The sequence below is a fragment of the Callospermophilus lateralis genome, chromosome 13 (genome assembly GCF_048772815.1).
Source record: "Callospermophilus lateralis isolate mCalLat2 chromosome 13, mCalLat2.hap1, whole genome shotgun sequence".
NCBI classification, from domain to species: Eukaryota; Metazoa; Chordata; class Mammalia; order Rodentia; family Sciuridae; genus Callospermophilus; species Callospermophilus lateralis.
In genome coordinates, this window is record NC_135317.1 from 103,030,296 (window position 1) to 103,048,462 (window position 18,167).

Consider the following 18,167-nt stretch of genomic DNA (forward strand, 5'->3'; position numbering starts at 1 on the left):
CAGAGCAGAAGTTCCCTCCTCAGGATTTACATCTCTATTAAAATACTGATGTCTGTTTCTATCACTTCATCTGTATACAATCAGTATACCGACACATACAGGTATTATATAAACACTTGATGATTAAATGAGCCAATTTCTAATAGAATTAGACTCAGTTTCCAATTTATATTTTTATGGAAAATGGAAAACTATATTATAAAATGTTTTAGTTTCTCTAAATTATTAAAAATAACATCTTACAACATTATTAGTGTTATTATAATATTGTTGGTAAGATTGCAAATTGATACAATCTCTGAGGAGGAAAATTAGTCAAAATCTACCAACATTTTAAAACGTGCAGACTCATCAAGAGTGGTGGTACACATCTGTAATTCCAGAGTTTCAGGAGGCTGTGGCAGGAGGATTTCAAAGTCAAGGTCAGCCTCAGCAACTTAAAATGCCCAATACTCTGCCTGGTTAATTCTACATCTAAGAATTTATTCTACTCTTACACATTTTAGTAAAAACCACCTACAAAGATGTTCACTGCAGGGCTGGGGATACAACTCAGTTGGTAGAATGCTTGCCTAGCATGCATAAGGCCCTGGGTTCAATCCCCGGTACCATAAAAACAACAACAAAAAAGATATTTACTGCAGAACTGGTTGTAACAGCAAAATATCTGAATAACTTATTTATTGAAGACTGTACATAATATGCCTACATCAATTTTTTTATAAAGGGCAGATATTCTTCATATGTTTTATATGTATTACAATGCCTCTGAAAGAATGTATAAGGTTGCCTTTGGAAAAGAAAACTAGGAGCTGGGATCAACACTGGGAGATTCACTTTTCACTGAATATACTATATTTTTAAAACTTTGCATCATGTACACATAATACTTAAGTGAATAACTTTATTAAAAATGCCAGTTAATTTCATAAACTTTATAATTAAGAATTAGAATATCTAGCATTTATCATTTATTTGTGTTGGGAACCTTCAAATTCTTGTCTTCTAGTTTATAAAATATAAAGTGTTGTAAACTATGGTTACCCTACTGTGCTGTAAAACACTAGAAGTTATTCCTCCTATCTACTGTATTTTGGTACCCATTATCTAACCTCCCTGAATTCCTCTCCCCTTCCCCCAATTCCTAGCCACTATTCTATTCTCTACTTCTTCTTCTTCTTCTTTTTTTTTTTTTTTTGCAGGGAAGGGCAGGGGTACTGAGGATTGAACTCAGAGGCACTCGACCACTGAGCCACATCCCCAGCTCTATTTTGTGTTTTATTTAGAGACTGGGTCGCACTGAGTTGCTTAATGCCTTGATTTTGCTGAGTCTGGCTTTTAAATCACCATCCTCCTGCTTCAGCCTCCTGAGCTGCTGGGATTACAGGCATGGGCCACCTTGCCCAGCTTCTATTCCCTACTTCTCTGAAATCAACTTTTTTTGACTTCTACGTTTGAATGAGAATATGCAACATTTGTCCTTCTGTACCTGGCTTATCTCATTTAACAAATGTCCTATAGTTCCACTGAGATTGCTGTGACAAGATTTCACTCTTTTTTATAGCTACATAATATTCCTCTGTGTGTACATGTATTTATTACATTTTCTGTATCTATTCATCCATCAGTGGATACCTCAATTGATTTCATGTCTTAGCTATTATAAATAGTGCTATAATAAATATGGGAATGCATATATCTGTTCTTTAGTATTTTTTTTGTTGTAACTAGATGCAATACTTTTATTTTATTTATTTTCATGTGGTGCTGAGAATTGAACCCAGAGCCCCATACGTGCTAGGTGAGTGCTCTACCGCTGAGCCACAACCCCAGCCCAGGAATGCATATATCTTTGATGTAGTAATTTCCTTTGTATATATATCTCATAAGGTGATAGTTGGATATATGGTAGCTTTAGGTTTTTGAGGAATTTCCTTACTGTTTTAATAATGGCTATACTAATTCACATCAGAAGATGGAAATGCTAATTACCTTGATTAAACTATTACACTTGTATACATGTATTGAATTTACTCCATAAATATGAACTCAAAATAATTCTGAGTGGGGAAAAAAAAGCACACAAAAAGAATACCTTTAATACTAATTTGAAACTCTGTGTGTGTGTGTGTGTGTGTGTGCGCGCGTGTGTGTATGTGTATGTGTGCGCGCACATATGTGTGTATGGCACTGGAACTTTCTGCCTCTGAGCCATATCCTCAGCTCTTTCTAAATTTTATTTTGAGACAGGATTCACTAAGTTGCTGAGGCTGGCCTCAAACTTGTCACCCATCTGCCTCAGCCTCTTGATAGCTGGTATATCTGAGTCATTGTGCATAGCTCAGTCTCTTCTTTTTCATAGCCCTCTACCAGATTGTCTGCAGAAGCTGTTCATTCAATTATTCAGTGATCATTAGGTGTTAGGGGTGCAAACATATAAAGACCTATGAAACTCAGCTCCCAATCTAACAGGGAGAATGAACTTGTATTCAAATAATCTCAATAAAGTTACTTCTCATCCAAAGCTTCTTTAATAGCAGCTGAGTATAAACCCAACGTTATTTTATAGAGACTACCTTCTGGGATGCAGCTGCAACTGACAGCCAAACAAAGAAAGGTAGGGAAGTGTGACAGAAGTTAATAGGCAGCAGGTAAAAGTAAGACTAGAGAGCAACAGGCAGGCCAGCCTCTGGCCAAGTGAGAGTGATGAAGAAAGAGCTGTTATTTAACAATGGCACTGGAATCATCCAACAGGAGTTTGAATACCTGACAGTATTATGTAATAGAACAAGAAAAAAAAAAGAGATAAAAAAAGAACAGATATGAGTAATTAAGTGAATATTTTATATAGAAATTATTAATAAACCAAAAACATTCCCACACACACTACCTTTCCTTAAAAAGGTCTAATTTTAGCAATTACATAAGATATTTATGGCAGATGAGGAAGAGAAGCAATCAATGGTTTTTGCAATGTTAGAAAATGAAGTGATTCTCTCCCTTGTTTTTTTTTTCCCCTTTCCCCTCACAAACTCTTATATTTAATTTTGTGTAACAATGAGGGTCTCCTTCCATTTCCATACAGTTTCCCTTCTCTCTCCCTCTCTCCCACCCCACTCATCTCTGTTTAATGTTAATCTTTTCCTCATGCTCTTCTTCCCTGTTCTGATCTTAATTGCTCTCTTTATATCAAAGAAGACATTTGGCATTTGTTTTTTAAGGATTGGCTAGCTTCACTTAGCATTATCTGCTCTAATGCCATCCATTTCCCTGCAAAATCCATGATTTTGTCGTTTTTATTCTGCAACTTGTATTTGGGGTAAAAAATGGGAGTTCATAACCCACTTGAATCAAATGTATGGAAGATGATATGTCATGAGCTTTGTAATGTTTTGAACAACCAATAAAAAAATTAAAAAAAAATGAAGTGAAGCATTTAATGTTTCTTCATGTACTTTACAAATATTTCTATTGTAGAGAAAGACATATAAGAAAACAGAATATGTCACTTCCACAACATCTTTTCATTTAGTAATATCAAAACATCAGCAAACATTCATGAATTACCAACATCCTGATCAGATATACTAGAAAAGTAAACTGGGCTACAGAGGTGTAAAGCTTAAGGTCCATTGAAAATAACAGAACTAGAAAAGGAAATATATTCTGATTCTAGCTCCTAGTTCTTACTCATACCCTCCTCAAGAAATGATTCTCTTAAAAAGGGCTCCAGGAGTTACCTTTGCTGTTAAATAACAAATGATTAAATAGAGTTCAGTAACCATAAAACATGTTTGAACAAAGAATATGATTTATTTTAGAACAAGAATCATTTGTTCTAAGCAAAATTTAATAAGATTTGAGAACCTTTTTTAAAAAAAGCCTTGAGTTTAAACATGCTGAATTTCGTTTAGTGTAACTTATTGTTTTCTTCCTAAATGCCTACCTGCGCATTGGCTTTCCTTCCATGCACCATGAAAAGTATCCTTCACTACACTCTAAAGCCGAACCTAAAACAAACAAACAAAAACCAGTAAATTAATAAAAGTTATTTCTGATTTTTCCAGCAAAAAAAAACTTTTATAATAATTTCACTTATTTTGTCAGTAATCAAGAACTTCATATAGTAATATCCCTCAGACTTCTAATCACCACGAAGTCCAGGGCGGGTAGGAGGACTATCCTTCCTCTGCAGGCTCAGACGGTCACCTGCGAGGTGCAGGAAAGTGCGATAAATGGTCCTGATTATAGATAAGTCTTGTCCCTCCTCAAAAACTCCCCAGAGACTCTTAATTCCGCCTTGGCCAACAAGTGCATTTCCAGAGTAATCGCCGCTACCCACAACAGTGCCCACCGGACGGACCGGGTGGGAATGCGCGGGTTGACACGGGACCTGAAGGGTGTGAACTTGCTCCTAAGTGACAAGGCACAGGGGGCGGCAACTGCCTTTACCCAACCACTCGTCTCGAAGCCCCGGGCAGCTGGCACGGGGCAGGGAGAGGACGGCTGCGGACTCACGAGCCCTTCCCTTGGCCCCAGAAACGCTGCTGGCCACCCACTCGGCGGGATCTCGCCGGACCGAGGGTTCCACGGGACGCCCAGGACTCGCTTCCTTCCCCGCATTCACGCACGGCCGGAGGCAGCCGTGCGGGGCGCGGACCCCCAGCGCCCCCGGCAGGGCGGCCGGCACCTCCCCCAGGTCCAGGACAGGCTGTCAGCCAGCGAGCGCACAGCCTGGCGCCCCGCGAGGCCCGGCCCGGCGCCCCAACAGCCTCTTTTCGGCGCCGACTGACAGGCGACCGACGACGCTCTGGCTTGACCCGAGCGGGCAGCTCGGCAACTTGGGATCCCGCGTTTGCAAAGCGAGACCTGGCGCGCCGTCCGGTGTCCGCGGCTCTACGGCCGCTCACTTACCGGCTCTGACACTTTCTTCTCTGCCTCAGCCTCCTCCGCCTCCTCCGCCCTCCTCTCCTCTCTGCCTCCGCCTCTGCCGCCGCTAGCGCAGGCAGGACGCCGCTCCGCGAACTATTTCCTTTCCCCGCACCCTCCCCCTAACCAGAAGCAGGAAGTGGTCCTCTCTCTAAATCCTTCCCGCAGAAACTCACGTATCCCGGCAAGAGATTCCGACGCCGCTCCGGAAGTAGCCGCGCCCTTTGTTGGAAATTCCAAAAACTTCAAAGACTACCAGTGCTCGGTCCCTTTCTTGTACCCGGATAGTGACCCCTTATTTACTGCTGAACTGGTAGTATTTGAAGCTTTCTCCTTTCTATGAAGATATGTAAATGATATTATATATAAAAATATAATATATATTATATATGTGTATTATATCTCAGACCCTTACTATGTGAAGTGCTGAGGCTACACAGACAAATCAGAAACAGACCTTACCCTCCACATTCCCCACACTATAGCTTTCAAGGAACCACGATTTTATCCAGGACTCCAAGGCAGTGCCTAGTATTTACCAACAGGCACAGCTTCTGTGGACTCACTTTCCTATTACGGGAAAACAGTGTTCCCCTTTCAATTTGTCTTTTCTTCAAATTCCCCATAGCCCTGTGATTTTTTATATATATATATATATATATATATATATATATATATATATATATATATATGAAATAAATGCTGCAAAGGTAAGGTGTGATATTTTTACAATTTTAAAGAATATCAGAAAAAGATCATTGCTGGTTTCCTGATAACTATCCTAGGCTAAGCATTAGTTTAACTGGATTTTTCTTTTGCTGTTCTTTACATGAAATCTACCTAGGTCTATTTAGTTAGTTGTTTCTGAAAAGGAAAGGATGCCTCTTGTTAATAAGCATATGATGAGGAATGAATAGTGTTTAGGTCCAAAGAACTATACTTTCCACTCCTAGTCCTGTGATTATCACTACATGTACACATGTAAATTTTTTTTATGTTTTAAAATTACGTATATGGTATCAAATTGTATGCCATCTTTTGCAACTTGTCTTTTCCACTTAATACACTGTTTGTAAGATCTGTCCATGCTGATTAATGGCTGTTCAATTCAGATAATTCTTAAAAATGTAGTCCTGGATCAAAAGCATCAACATTACTTGAGAAATGCAAATCCTTGGGGGTCATCACAGATCTACTGAATCAGAAACTCTGGAAGTGGGGTCCAGTAACTTGTAATTTTTTTTAAATAGATTTTTTTAGTTGTAGATGGACACAATACTTTTAAAAATTTATTTATTTTTTTAGTTGTAGTTGGACACAATACATTTATTTTATTTATTTATATTTATGTGGTGCTGACAATTGAATCCAGAGCCTCACATGTGCTAGGCAAGTGCTCTACCACTGAGCTACAACCTCAGACCCAGTAACTTGTATTCTAATAAGTTCTCTGGGTGATTATAATGCATTTAAAGTTCAAGAACCACTGCAATAACAGTTTTTTCACTGCTATATGGTAATCTTTTATAAATATCCCACAGATTTTGATAAATCCATTATCCTACAGTAGGGTTCCATGTTGACATATCTACAGCCATCTTGGTTATAATCACCCTTTTTCCCACCTGGTGACAATAGCACTCATCCCCAACCCTGTGAGACAAAGTCACTGATGCCCAGACTGTTTCTTAACTGACATTTAACTTAATACTTTTTGAAAAAAAAAACACATACATTCTAGTTGGCCATAGCCCATCTTTGCCTACCTTAACATACAACCCCCTTCCTAATGTTTAGGGGTGCAGGGATCCTGCTGTCTTGCTGCCACTAAAGTCACACTGCTCTCTGCCAGTTCTTAACAAAGTAAACGTGCAATTCTGCCTCTCTTTGCCTTTTTCTTTGGCCTCACAACACCTTCCATCTTTGGCAACCAGTTCTAATACACCAAGAATGTTTTTTTTTTCTGAAATATTCACAGATGGATATTTTCACTGTTTCCAGTTTTCCATTACAAACATGCTGTAATGTAAATTCTTGCATATGCCTCCTGTATGCACCTCTAAGAATGTCTTTAGGGTATGCAATTAAAGTAAAATTGCTGAGTGTGCTGTGCACAGCTTCAACTTTACTAGCACTAGTGAAAGTTGTTCTGTTTAAATAACATTAGCAAATAATATAGCATGTTTTATTATCTCATCAATAACCATTAGTCCTCTTGAGGAAAGTTCTAATATCATCATTCGGATTTTACAGATGATGTCAAGATAATACATAACTAGCCCAAAGTCAGGTGCTTCTGGGAAACACCTTTCTGGAATACACAGCAAGTCAGAGTCAGAGCCGGGACTGGATGCCGTGCCCAGTGGCTCAGGACTCTCTGCCTTCAGCCACAGTGTTATGTTGCCTCTCCCACAAGAAGGGTTTAGAGTTTTGTTGGTCTGTATCATCCTCACACTTGGTGTTCCGCAACTTTCAACTTGTTTATGCCAATCTTATGGGTATAAAATGGCTCGGATGTATATTTCTCTGATAACTAGTGAAATATCTTTGAAATGTTATCATTTGCTAACATGTTTTTAATTTTTAAAAAATTCTTCTGGCTGTACTATAGGAATATTTTAATTCACTGGGAACATGCATTCTTGCTAATATTTTAGTAGTAGAAATCTGTTAATGAAACAAGCTTGGTGTATTCTGTTGCTGTTTCATTTTACATTGAGCATTAAGGGAATGAATTGTTTTAGTTGTAACTCTGCCAATATGTCTATCTAGAGGCCTGTTCCCATTTCTGTCTTCAGTGAAATTTTTGTCCCCAAGAAAGGATAACAGATTGAGTTGGTGTAGTGTATTCTTGGTTATCAAAAAATACTCATGTAGCTTCGGGATTTTGAATTGTGTGAATATTTATGATGTGTGGAAAAGCATAATACACACCACAATCTCAATCACACAAAATGGGATATTGTGTATATATGCACACAACCTAGAGGGGCACGTCCAACTAAGCTTCTTGTGACTGGATGATTTTGTTCTTTGCTTGTGTTTTTTTTTTTCCTGTAATGTACAATTTACTTTTAAAAAATAAAAATTATTTAAAAAAATTTTTTTTTAAATTATTTTGTTTTACATTTTTTTTTATTGGTGCATGTTGTGGTTTGGATATGAGGTGTCCGCTGAAGGCTCACAATTAGATTATGAGGGCTATAAACTAATCAGTGAATCAATCCATTTGAGTGACTGATAATCTGAAAGGCGTCTATGGAGGACGTAGGCCATTGGAGGCATGCCTTTGGAATTATATTTTGTCCCAAGCACCTGATGCTTTCTTTCTGAGTCTTGAGTGCCACGTAGCTTTCCTCTGCCATGCCCTTCTGCTGTACCTCTGCTTCACCTTGTGCCCAGAGAAATGGATCAGCTGACCATGGATTGAACCTCTAAAACTATGAGCCAAAATCAATTTTTGTTGGATATTTTGGTCACAGTGACAAAAAAAGCAGACTAACGGAGTACTGTAATTACACATAACAGTAGGATTTGTTGTTACATATTTCTACATGCACACAATAGAACAATGTAATTTGGGTGAAGCATGTTTTATGTGTGAAAAGCTGGCTTTAAGGTTTTCACATGTGAATTGCCTATAGTAAAAACATCTTCAAAGTGACCTTAGGCTTTTTCCAAAATGTGAATTATATTTTAAATTATTTGTAGTTATAATATTGAAGAAGGTATGAAAATGTTAAGGAATACGGCAAACCAAAGACTGATTTTTAAACTCCGGGCCAGATAAGAGCAGTCGCTCCTCCTTTTGTGAATCTGTGATTCACTCTCCAACTCTCTGCAATCTGGCTTCTGCTTCTGCTACTCTATTTCTTTTTAAAGTAGAGCAGTTCAATGTGAATCCACTCTTTCTACTTATGTTAAGGGCAGGAAACTCCATTTAGAAATATACATATGGCAAACCTGGCATTTACAATAAGTACATGACCTCCATCATTTTAGAAAGATGATGCTGTTGGAGGCCTTGAGTTTCTAGTTGAAGATACACCCAAAATAGATGTTACCTAGATTCAGTGTGAGGCAGTGGCAGCAGCCTAGCACTTCTTCAGGGGTTGCTGAGCTAACTCTAAGTCTTTCTGTCTTTTGTTTCTCCCCATTTTCCACCGTGCATTGTAGTTATACAAGATGATGGGATCTGTTGTTACAATGTAACTGTACAATCCCCTAACTCACTTTCCGACACTTCCCTTTCCCTCTCTCCCGTCCTTCACCCTCCCCTCTACTCTACTGATCTCCCTTCAATTTCATCAACTCATAGTCGTTCAATTAGAAATCACATCTTGTGTAACTGTAGGCAGGTAGGGTGTGGTTGGAGGATGTAAGCCATTGAGGATAAAATACTGTGCAGGGGCCCAAGATTCAGTGGTAAACAAGACCCATAGGCCCCTTATTTTGTGGAATTTTCATTCTTGAGAAGATAGGCATTATAAAATTGAACCATGACTTACATAGTTGTTTACCATTGAGACACAATTGAAAGTGACAGATGGGTGCTAAGAACCAGCCAGCAGGGCATCCTATCTACACTAGAGGGTAAGGGCAAGTGTGGTAAGATGTCCCTCCACTTTTGCAGGTGCATTTTTGTCCCTTCAAAATGGTCTTTTCCCTTCCCACTTCTTTTAACGCAGTGTGGGGGTGGAGTAAGGGGTGGGAATGAGTTCACCAAAACGCCAGATGTTATGCTGTTTGGACTTTCCAGACACCAGAGTAATTAGCTAAACAGACTTGTTTTATTTTTAAAACACCCAGCCTCCAGCATTCCATCAGAGCAACATATAACTGACAAAGACAGGTGGTATAACAGGAAGTGCTGTGATGGGAGCCAGAAGACCTGGTCTCAGAGCTGACCCTGTGACATCAAGCAATCACTTAGTCCTTTTAATCCTCAGTTTCTCATCTGTAAGTTGAAATTTGAATCCTTACAACCTCTGAATCAATAGTTATTAGTTATATGAGACTTGTATGAGGCAAGTTATAAAACCCTCCTGAAAAAGACAAAAGTAGACTTTCAAACATATATGAAAAACTTTCCATGCTATTGGATAGGATGACTCAGTTTCATAAGGATAACAGTGCCCCTGTATCAGTCTGTTTTTTGTTGCTATAATAAAATACCAGAGGCAAGGGAATATAAAATAAGAGGGTTCTTAATTCAGAGTTTGGGATGCTGAAAAGTACATGGTTGTGTGTCCCCATATGTTTAGCCTTTGGTCAGGATCTCATAGCTTATGCATCACTATAGTGGCTCCACAGGCAGAAGAGAACACATGGGAAGCCAGAGATTCAGGGGCTAGTCTTGCTCCTTTTACAAAACATAAGTGAGAGAACTCACTCTCTCTGCAAGAGAAGCAGTAATCCTTGCCCAGGGTGATGTCCCTGTGATCTAATTATCTTGCAGTTGGCCTCATCTTTTAAAGACTCTATCACCACTCAACGTGGCACATTGAGCACCAAGCTCATGAGCCTTCCAGGGATACACTCGACCAAATCCAAGCCCAACCATCCCCAAAATTAATTTATAAACACAACACACTCCAAGTATCCTGGTCCATTTGTGCCATTATAACAAATTGCCTTAGACTGACTTATGAAAACAGAACTCTGTTTTCTCACAGTTCTGAATGCTCAAAAATCCAAGATCAAGGGGCTGGCATTTGGTGACTGACAAAGTCTGTTCCCTACTTCTGAGATGCCACCTTGTTGCTGCAACTCTGAGCAGAATGCATGCTCTGTGCGCACATGAGGTGCCCACCCTTCAACCTCAAGTCGTTTTATTTTTTTACTTTTTGTGGTACTGGATTGAGCCTGGGGTGCTCTACCACTGAGCCACATCCCCAGCCCTTTATGTTTTTCATGTTGAGATAGTGTCTTACTAAGTAACTGAGGCTGACCTTGCACTTATGATCCTCCTGCCTCAGCCTCCTGAGTAGCTGGGATTAGAGGTGTGCACCACCACACCCACCTCAAACCCTTCTATAAAGGAGCTAATCCCATTCCCTTCATGACTTAATCACCCCCAAGGTAACACCTCCTAAGAACTTTTTGCATTGAGGATTAAGTTTCCAGGAATTTTGGAGGGAACCCAGTCATTCAAACCATAGCATCAAGTCAAATCAACATCAGTTTTTACAGAGCTAGATAAATTGATTATAAATTTATGTGAAAGAATAGACAAATGGGAATACCCCAAAATGCCCTAAAAATAGAAGATGCAAAGGGTGGGGTTAACTGAGACTTTATAAAAACATATCAGAATATAATATAAAACCTGTATCATTGAAACTGTGATTTTAGCATATGAACAAATGAAGTCAGAGATAGACTTAAGAGCAATGGGAATTTAGTATGTGATAAAGGCAGTATCTCAAATCAGAGGGGAAGATAGGCACTGTTTCACAAATGATGCTGACAGCTGGGGAAGCCGGTGAAACTGGATTGATTTCTTATTCCATATGAAAGACTGAACTCCGCCACAGTCTCACCAAAGCTCTCTGAATACCGCAGGGGAAGCTCTGAGGCTGGGATGGCCCTTCTCCTGTAGGGGTGAGAAGCCTGAGTCTTTGTATTGTATGACAACCAAAGTATTAGGAATCTGAATACAAATAATGAAAACATTTAAAAAACTAGGAAAACATGGATGAATTTCTTAAGAGTGGAGAAATACTTCTCTGATCATGACTCAATTTAGCAAAAAAGGGGAGGCATGGGAGGAAAGGAGGAACTTTGGATTGGGCAAAGGGGAGGGAGGAGAAAGGAGGGGGCCTGGGGGTAGGAAAGGCGGTGGAATGAGATGGACATTCCTAGGTACATGTATGATGACACAAATGGTGTGACTGTACTCTACACAACCAGAGACATGAAAAATTGTGTTCCATTTGTATACAATGAATCAAAATGCATTCTGCTGTCATGAATAACTAATTAGAACAAATAAATAAATATTTAAAAGTTTAGAAAAAAATTGATAAATTTGCATATAAAAATGGCACAGAAAGGGCTAGGGTTGTGGCTCAGTGATAGAGCAGCTCACCTAGCATGTGCGAGGCCCTGGGTTCGATCCTCAGTACCACATAAAAATAAATAAAATAAAGGTATTGTTTCCAACTACAACTAAAAAATAAAAAAAAAAATTTTTAAAAGAAACATTTAAAAAATGGCACAGAAAAAAGACAAATGAAGTAAAAAAATGACAATAGGAAAGTATTTGCAATATGTATCATAAAGGGTTCATAATGGCATATAAAAAAGGCTTCTAAAAGGGAGGAAGAACAAAAAATATAGATAAGTGGGCAGAATGCACCAACAGCCGGTTCACATTAAAATAGAATGTCCTTACTCATTTGAAAATGTCTATTTGCTCCCAATAAGATAAATGAAAATTATAGCTAGATTGGGACCCGTTTATCATCTACAAAGTAGGAAAAAATCCAAAATTAGATTATCTGCTTTGTTGACACAACTGTGGGGAAGCAGACATACATTTGTGACCGGTGTGTGTACAAAAATGCTAAAATGCCTATGGATGGAGATTTGGCAAGATCTAGCAAAATTACATTTATATTTACTCTTTGACCTAGCAATGTTATTTTCCTTAACCTAGCAATTCTGTTATCTTAAGGAAACATGTGCAAAAGTAAATTTTAAAAAAAGTGTAAATAAAAGGAAACAAAATAAAAAATTATGCATAAGGTTTGTCGTTGCAGGATTATTTGTAATGGCAAAAAGTGGAAATAATCAGGGGATATCCACGTATTGCATGCTCCTCAGGTATATTGTTGAGTGATAAAAATGGAATGTCTCATCCTATAACCAAATGCTTGAGACAGTTAACTTATAAGAAAGAGTTTTATTTCGGTTGACAGTTTTGGAGGTTCAAGCCCATGGTCAATTGGCCCTGTTGTTTTGGGGCCTGGGGTGAGAAGGCGCGTCATGACAGGAGCTTGTGGAGAAGCAAAACCGTTGCTCACATCATTGCCAGGAAGCAGAATGAGGAAAGGCTTTAGGGGTATTGTCTCAATGAACTAAGGACCTGTTAGGGCCCTGCCTCCAAAGGTCCCACCATCTTCCAAAAGCACAAACCAGGAACCAAACTTTTAACACATGGCCTTTGGGAGACACTGATCATCCAAACTATAGCACCAAGTGAAGTTCACAGCACACTAACTTTTTTTTTTTTTTTTTGACATTGGGGATTGAACTCAGGGCCACTTGACCACTGAGCCACATGTGCCCCAGCCCTATTTTATATTTTCTTTAGAGACAGGGTCTCACTGAGTTGCGTAGTGCCTCGCTTTTGCTGAGGCTGGATTTGAACCTGCAATCCTCCTGCCTCAGCCTTCAGAGCTGCTGGGATTACAGGCGTGCACCACCACCCTGACCAGCATGCTAACTTTTAAGATGGGGATAGAAATACAACCTGTGAGCATGTACATATGCATATGTATTTACCTATATTTAAAAATCTTTACTTCCATATGTAAAAATGGAAAGATAAATGGAGAATTAATAAAAAGGGTCATCGTAGGGGAAGGAGGAAATGAGGTAGAAAGGTTAAGAAATGGAAGCTGGATTGCTTTGAAAATGTTAGTTTTTCTATATTTAGCATATGATCTTTTTAATATTAAATAGTCTTAATAATTTAAAAATCACTCAAGCAAAATCTGTGTTAAGAAACATCTTATTATTTTATTAACACTATATTTATTTTAACAAATTAAAACATTTTCTTTAAATGTTTCTTAACAATTTTAAAACAAAATTTAGTCAAAAAAGAAAAAAAGTAGTTCCCGAATGTTGAAAAATAAATGAACTCAAGTTTGTGTCAAACTGGTGGCATAAAGTTAATGCTGCAACGTGACACGCAGACATCTGGACATCACCAGTGGCTGGAGGTGGTGCTGACAGAGGGGCTCAGCATCAGCCCTCTCTGGGTGCCTCTTGGCTGAAGCCTGCTGCTTGCTCAAGCCTCATGCTTTCCAGGGCACATTTCGACACACATGCACGGAATATAATTTGTTCTATTTCAGTCCCAGGGCTTCCTCTTTCCTCTTTTTTTCCCTCCCCCATTCCCCTTCCTTTACTCTGCTGGTCTTCCTGGTGCTGTATAGATATACAGAAAGGTGGAACTCACTGTGGTACAACATATACCTACATAGCATAATTTTGTCATTTAATTCTGCATTTCCTCCCTTTTCCAATCCCTCCTCCCTTCTCCTCAACCATCTTCCTCTACTCCATGATTTATCTTCCCTCTATTTTGGAGAGATCTGTCCCCCCACGCACCTTTCTCCTTACTTTGTTCTAGCTTCTTTTTATGAGAGAAAACATTTGGCCCTTGACTTTCTGAGTCTGATTTATTTTACTCAGCGTCATGTTCTTCAGTTCCTCCCATTTACCAGAAAATGATGTAATTTCATTCTTGTTTATGGCTGAGTAAACTCTACTGTGTGTATTAACACATTTTCTTTATCCATTCATCTGTTGACGGGTACCTGGGCTGTTCCATAATGGCTGTTGTGAGTTTGCTGCTATGGACATTGATGTGCCTGTGTCACTTAATGTGGATTTTAGTTCTCTGGAATACTATTGAGAAATGGATCTAGGTCAAATGGTGGTTCCATTCCTAGTCTTTTGAGGAAACTCCATACTGTTTTCCAGAGTGGTTGCCCTAATTTGCAGTCCCACCAACAGTGTATGAAAGTACCTTTTCCTCCACATCCCTATAGCAATTATTATTTGTATTCTTGATGACTGCCATTGCAACTGGAGTGAGATGAATCATAATGTAGTTTTGATTTGCATTTCCTTGACTGTCAGGGATGTTGAACATCCTGAATTTTCATTTATTTGCTGGGCATTTATTTCTTCTTTTGAGAAATGTCTGTTTGGTTCTTTTGTCCACTTACTGATTGGGTTGTCTTCTTGGTCTTAAGTTTTTTGAATTCTTTATGTACTCTGGATATTAATACCCTGTCAGAGAAGCGGCTGACAAAGATTTTCTCCCTTTTGTAGGCTCTCTCTTCCTTTCCTTTGTTATGCAGAAGGAAAAGATTAGGGGCTCATCTTGGAAAGGCTGGTGTAACCAAAGAACATAGCCCTAGGGAGGAGGGGATTATTTTTGGAGTTCAGGAAACTTTGGTCATTAGAGATTTTCGGGTGCAGAAGCTGGGCATGGTAATAGTTTAGTGAAACAAACACATGAGTGTTTATAGCAGCACAATTCACAACAGCCGAGTTATGGAACCAATCCAGGTGCTTGTCAATTTGATGCCCACTTTCTGATTCTTGGTTTCATTTCTTGAGCTTTAGGGGTCTTGTTAAGAAAGTTGGTGCCTGTGTCAATATGATGGAGTATTGAGTTTGTTTTCTTCTAGCAGTCACAAGCTTTCTGGTCTAATTCCTAGGTCTTTCATCTACTCTCTTTCTCATGTAGAGTGAGAGATGGGAATCTATCTTCATTCTTCTACATACCAATATCCAGTTTTTACAGCATCATCTGTTAAAAAGGCTGTCTTTTCTCCAACATATATTTTGGGTTTACTTACCTTTGTTAAGTATTGGTGGACTGTATTGATGTGGGTTTGTCTCTGTGTTTTCCATTCTATTCCATTGGTCTTCATGTCTATTTTGAAGTCAGTACTATGCTGTGTTTGTTACTATGTCTCTGTAGTATAATTTGAGATCAGGTATTGTAATGCTTCCCGTGTTACTCTTCTTTTTCAGTATTGCCTGGGCTGTTCTGGGTCTTTTATTTTTCCAAATGAGTTTTAAGACTGTTTTTATTCTAGTACTGTGAAGAATGACATTGGTATTTTGATGGGATATTGAATCTGTATAATACTTTTGGTAACATCCCAGACCTTTTAAACTTTGAGACAGGGTTTCACTAAGTTGCTGAGGGTCTTGCTAAATTGCTGAAGCTGGCCTCAAATTTGAGATCCTCCTGCCTTGGCCTCCCAAGATGCTGAGATTACAGGTGTAGGTTACCCTCCTCCTTGCCACTAGGCCATTAATTAGAATTAAGTCACAAAATAACTTGGGTCTGACAATGTATTGGTTTTGGGCTGAATTGGGCTGAATGGCTGGGTGGCCTAGCTGCATGAGGCCCTTCCTCAGGAGAGGAAGGATGGGCAGGTGAAGACAATGGTGTCCCCCACTTCCTTCTCCCCTGCTGTGGATATCAGCTGTATGCATAAGCAGGTTTATAGCGACACACCAGGGCAGTGGCTTTAATATTATCTAATTACTACTGGAAATACTTGCTTAAGATAAACCATTTTGACACAAAATTACTACTTTGGGTAGGCATCTTCTAATATGTAATTAATTTACAGTTAAGCAATGGCAATCTTTCATGTGTTTCAAACCAGATTGAACTGGGTTCAAATCCTGGTCCAGTTCCTTACTAGTTGTGTGGTCTTAGGTAGTAGCTCAACCTTCCTAAGTATCAGTTTCAAGAACATCATCACCTTCACAGGGTTGCTACAAAGATCACAGAAAATTTGCATGAAGCCAGGCATGATGGCACATAACTGAAATTCAGCATCTTGGGAGGCCGAGGCAGGCAGATCACAAGCTCAAGACCAGCCTGGGCAACTTAGCAAGACTCTATCTCAAAATAAAATAATTTTTAAAAAAGGGCTGGGGATGCATTTCAAGGGTAAAACATTTACTGTGTATTTACAAAGCCCTGGGTTCAACCCCTAGCAACACACACACATGCACACACACACACACCAATTTATATGTACTTAACATAACTTCAAATAACTTTTCGTATCTTAGCATGTAAAGTTACCTTGGAGTAATTTTCTTAACTAGTTTATCCTGGTAATGATTTTCTGGAGCTGATCTAATTTCTGAGTCAGAAGGTCTGAACAGTGCCTACATCATCTGCTCCTTAGCCATCTGCTCACCAGGCCTTCACTGACTTGTATGGATCTCCATACTTAGTACCCACAAGTAATTGCTGAGGTGTGTCCTGCATACTGTACTTAGCCCCTTCAGATCCAGTGTCTTTTTCCAAAACAGCATTCTCCTGTCAAGTTTGGAGGGGGCATGGCTAGGGGTTAGAGGGGATCAGGGAGCCTTCCTGCTACATCTGGGCCACACCTGGGCTCAACTCTCCTGCAAAAGCCTATTTTTAACCCGACCTACTTAAATGTATCACATGGTTATTTGACATGGAGTTCAAGCAGAGAACAGGGTTGCTTTGTTTTTAGGGTTCTCAGACCTACTTAGTGTCTTGCCACCTTTGTAGTACTGGCATTCAGAGCTCTAAAAATAATCTTTAAGAACTCTAAATTTGAGTTGTTTAATGAAACATAAGCTTTCAAGAGGGGCTGGGGTTGTGGCTCAGCAGTAGAGTGGTTGCCTAGCAGGCACTGGGTTCAATTCTCAACACCACATACAAATAAATAAAATAAAGGTCCATCAACAACTAAAAAATATTTTTAAAAAAGATTTCAAGAAACACTTGTATTTGGGAATTCTTCATGTCCTGTGAAGTTGAATCAAAAACAGAATCATGTAAAATTACTCATCTAAGTTATCTTCTGACTGAATATTTAAAAATCCCAAAAATAAAGCCCACAAAAAAGAGAGAACATATTAAAAGTGAAATAACTAAGTTTTGCTCATCACCAATCTCAGTAGGAAGTGAGTGTATGGAGGAGCAATGTGCTGCACGGTAATGTCAGCAGCAAGATTGCAGCTGACAGAACTTCTAGACTTTTGCTCTTGTCTATAATGCTGAATTCCAAGATCTTGACTACCACCATTTACTTAAGAAAAGTTTAACAATAATTACATTAAAAATTCAGATTTGTTCTTATATTCCAGAATTTCACATTTACAATGGTGATATTTTTCTTGGGCCATAGGCCAAATATTCATTTTAAAACTAAGCTGTTCAAGTTGGATGCAGAGGTGCATGTCAGTAATCGCAGAGGCTCTGGAGGTTGAGGCAGAAGGATTGCAAGTTCGAGGCCAGTCTCAGCAACTTATGGGGCCCTAAGCAACTTAGGGAGACTCTGTCTCAAACAAAACAAAACAAAACAAAAAACGAAGTTATTCAAACCTTTGACTCAATGTTCAGGACCTCAGGACCCCTCTAAACTCTTACCTTTTTAATGATTTGTTTATAAAAATAGGAAAGAAAAAAAATACTTTCCTTCACA

At 39.0% G+C, this 18,167-nt stretch overlaps 1 protein-coding gene across 2 annotated transcripts in view; it reads right to left on the bottom strand.

Annotated features, from left to right (window-relative positions):
- The window catches only part of Klhl20 (kelch like family member 20), a 40,457-nt gene extending 35,427 nt beyond the window's left edge, over positions 1–5,030 (bottom strand). For both annotated transcript variants that reach the window (XR_013088470.2, XM_076831890.2), the window contains exons 1-2: positions 4,915–5,030; positions 3,947–4,010 (exon numbers count right to left, since the gene is read on the bottom strand). Coding sequence is in view for 1 of the 2 variants with exons in the window: in XM_076831890.2 (XP_076688005.1) it covers positions 3,947–3,969 (23 nt within the window). In the remaining variant the exon portion in view is untranslated. The remainder of the gene's footprint in view (positions 1–3,946; positions 4,011–4,914) is intronic.
- Between the last annotated feature and the right edge of the window lie 13,137 nt (positions 5,031–18,167).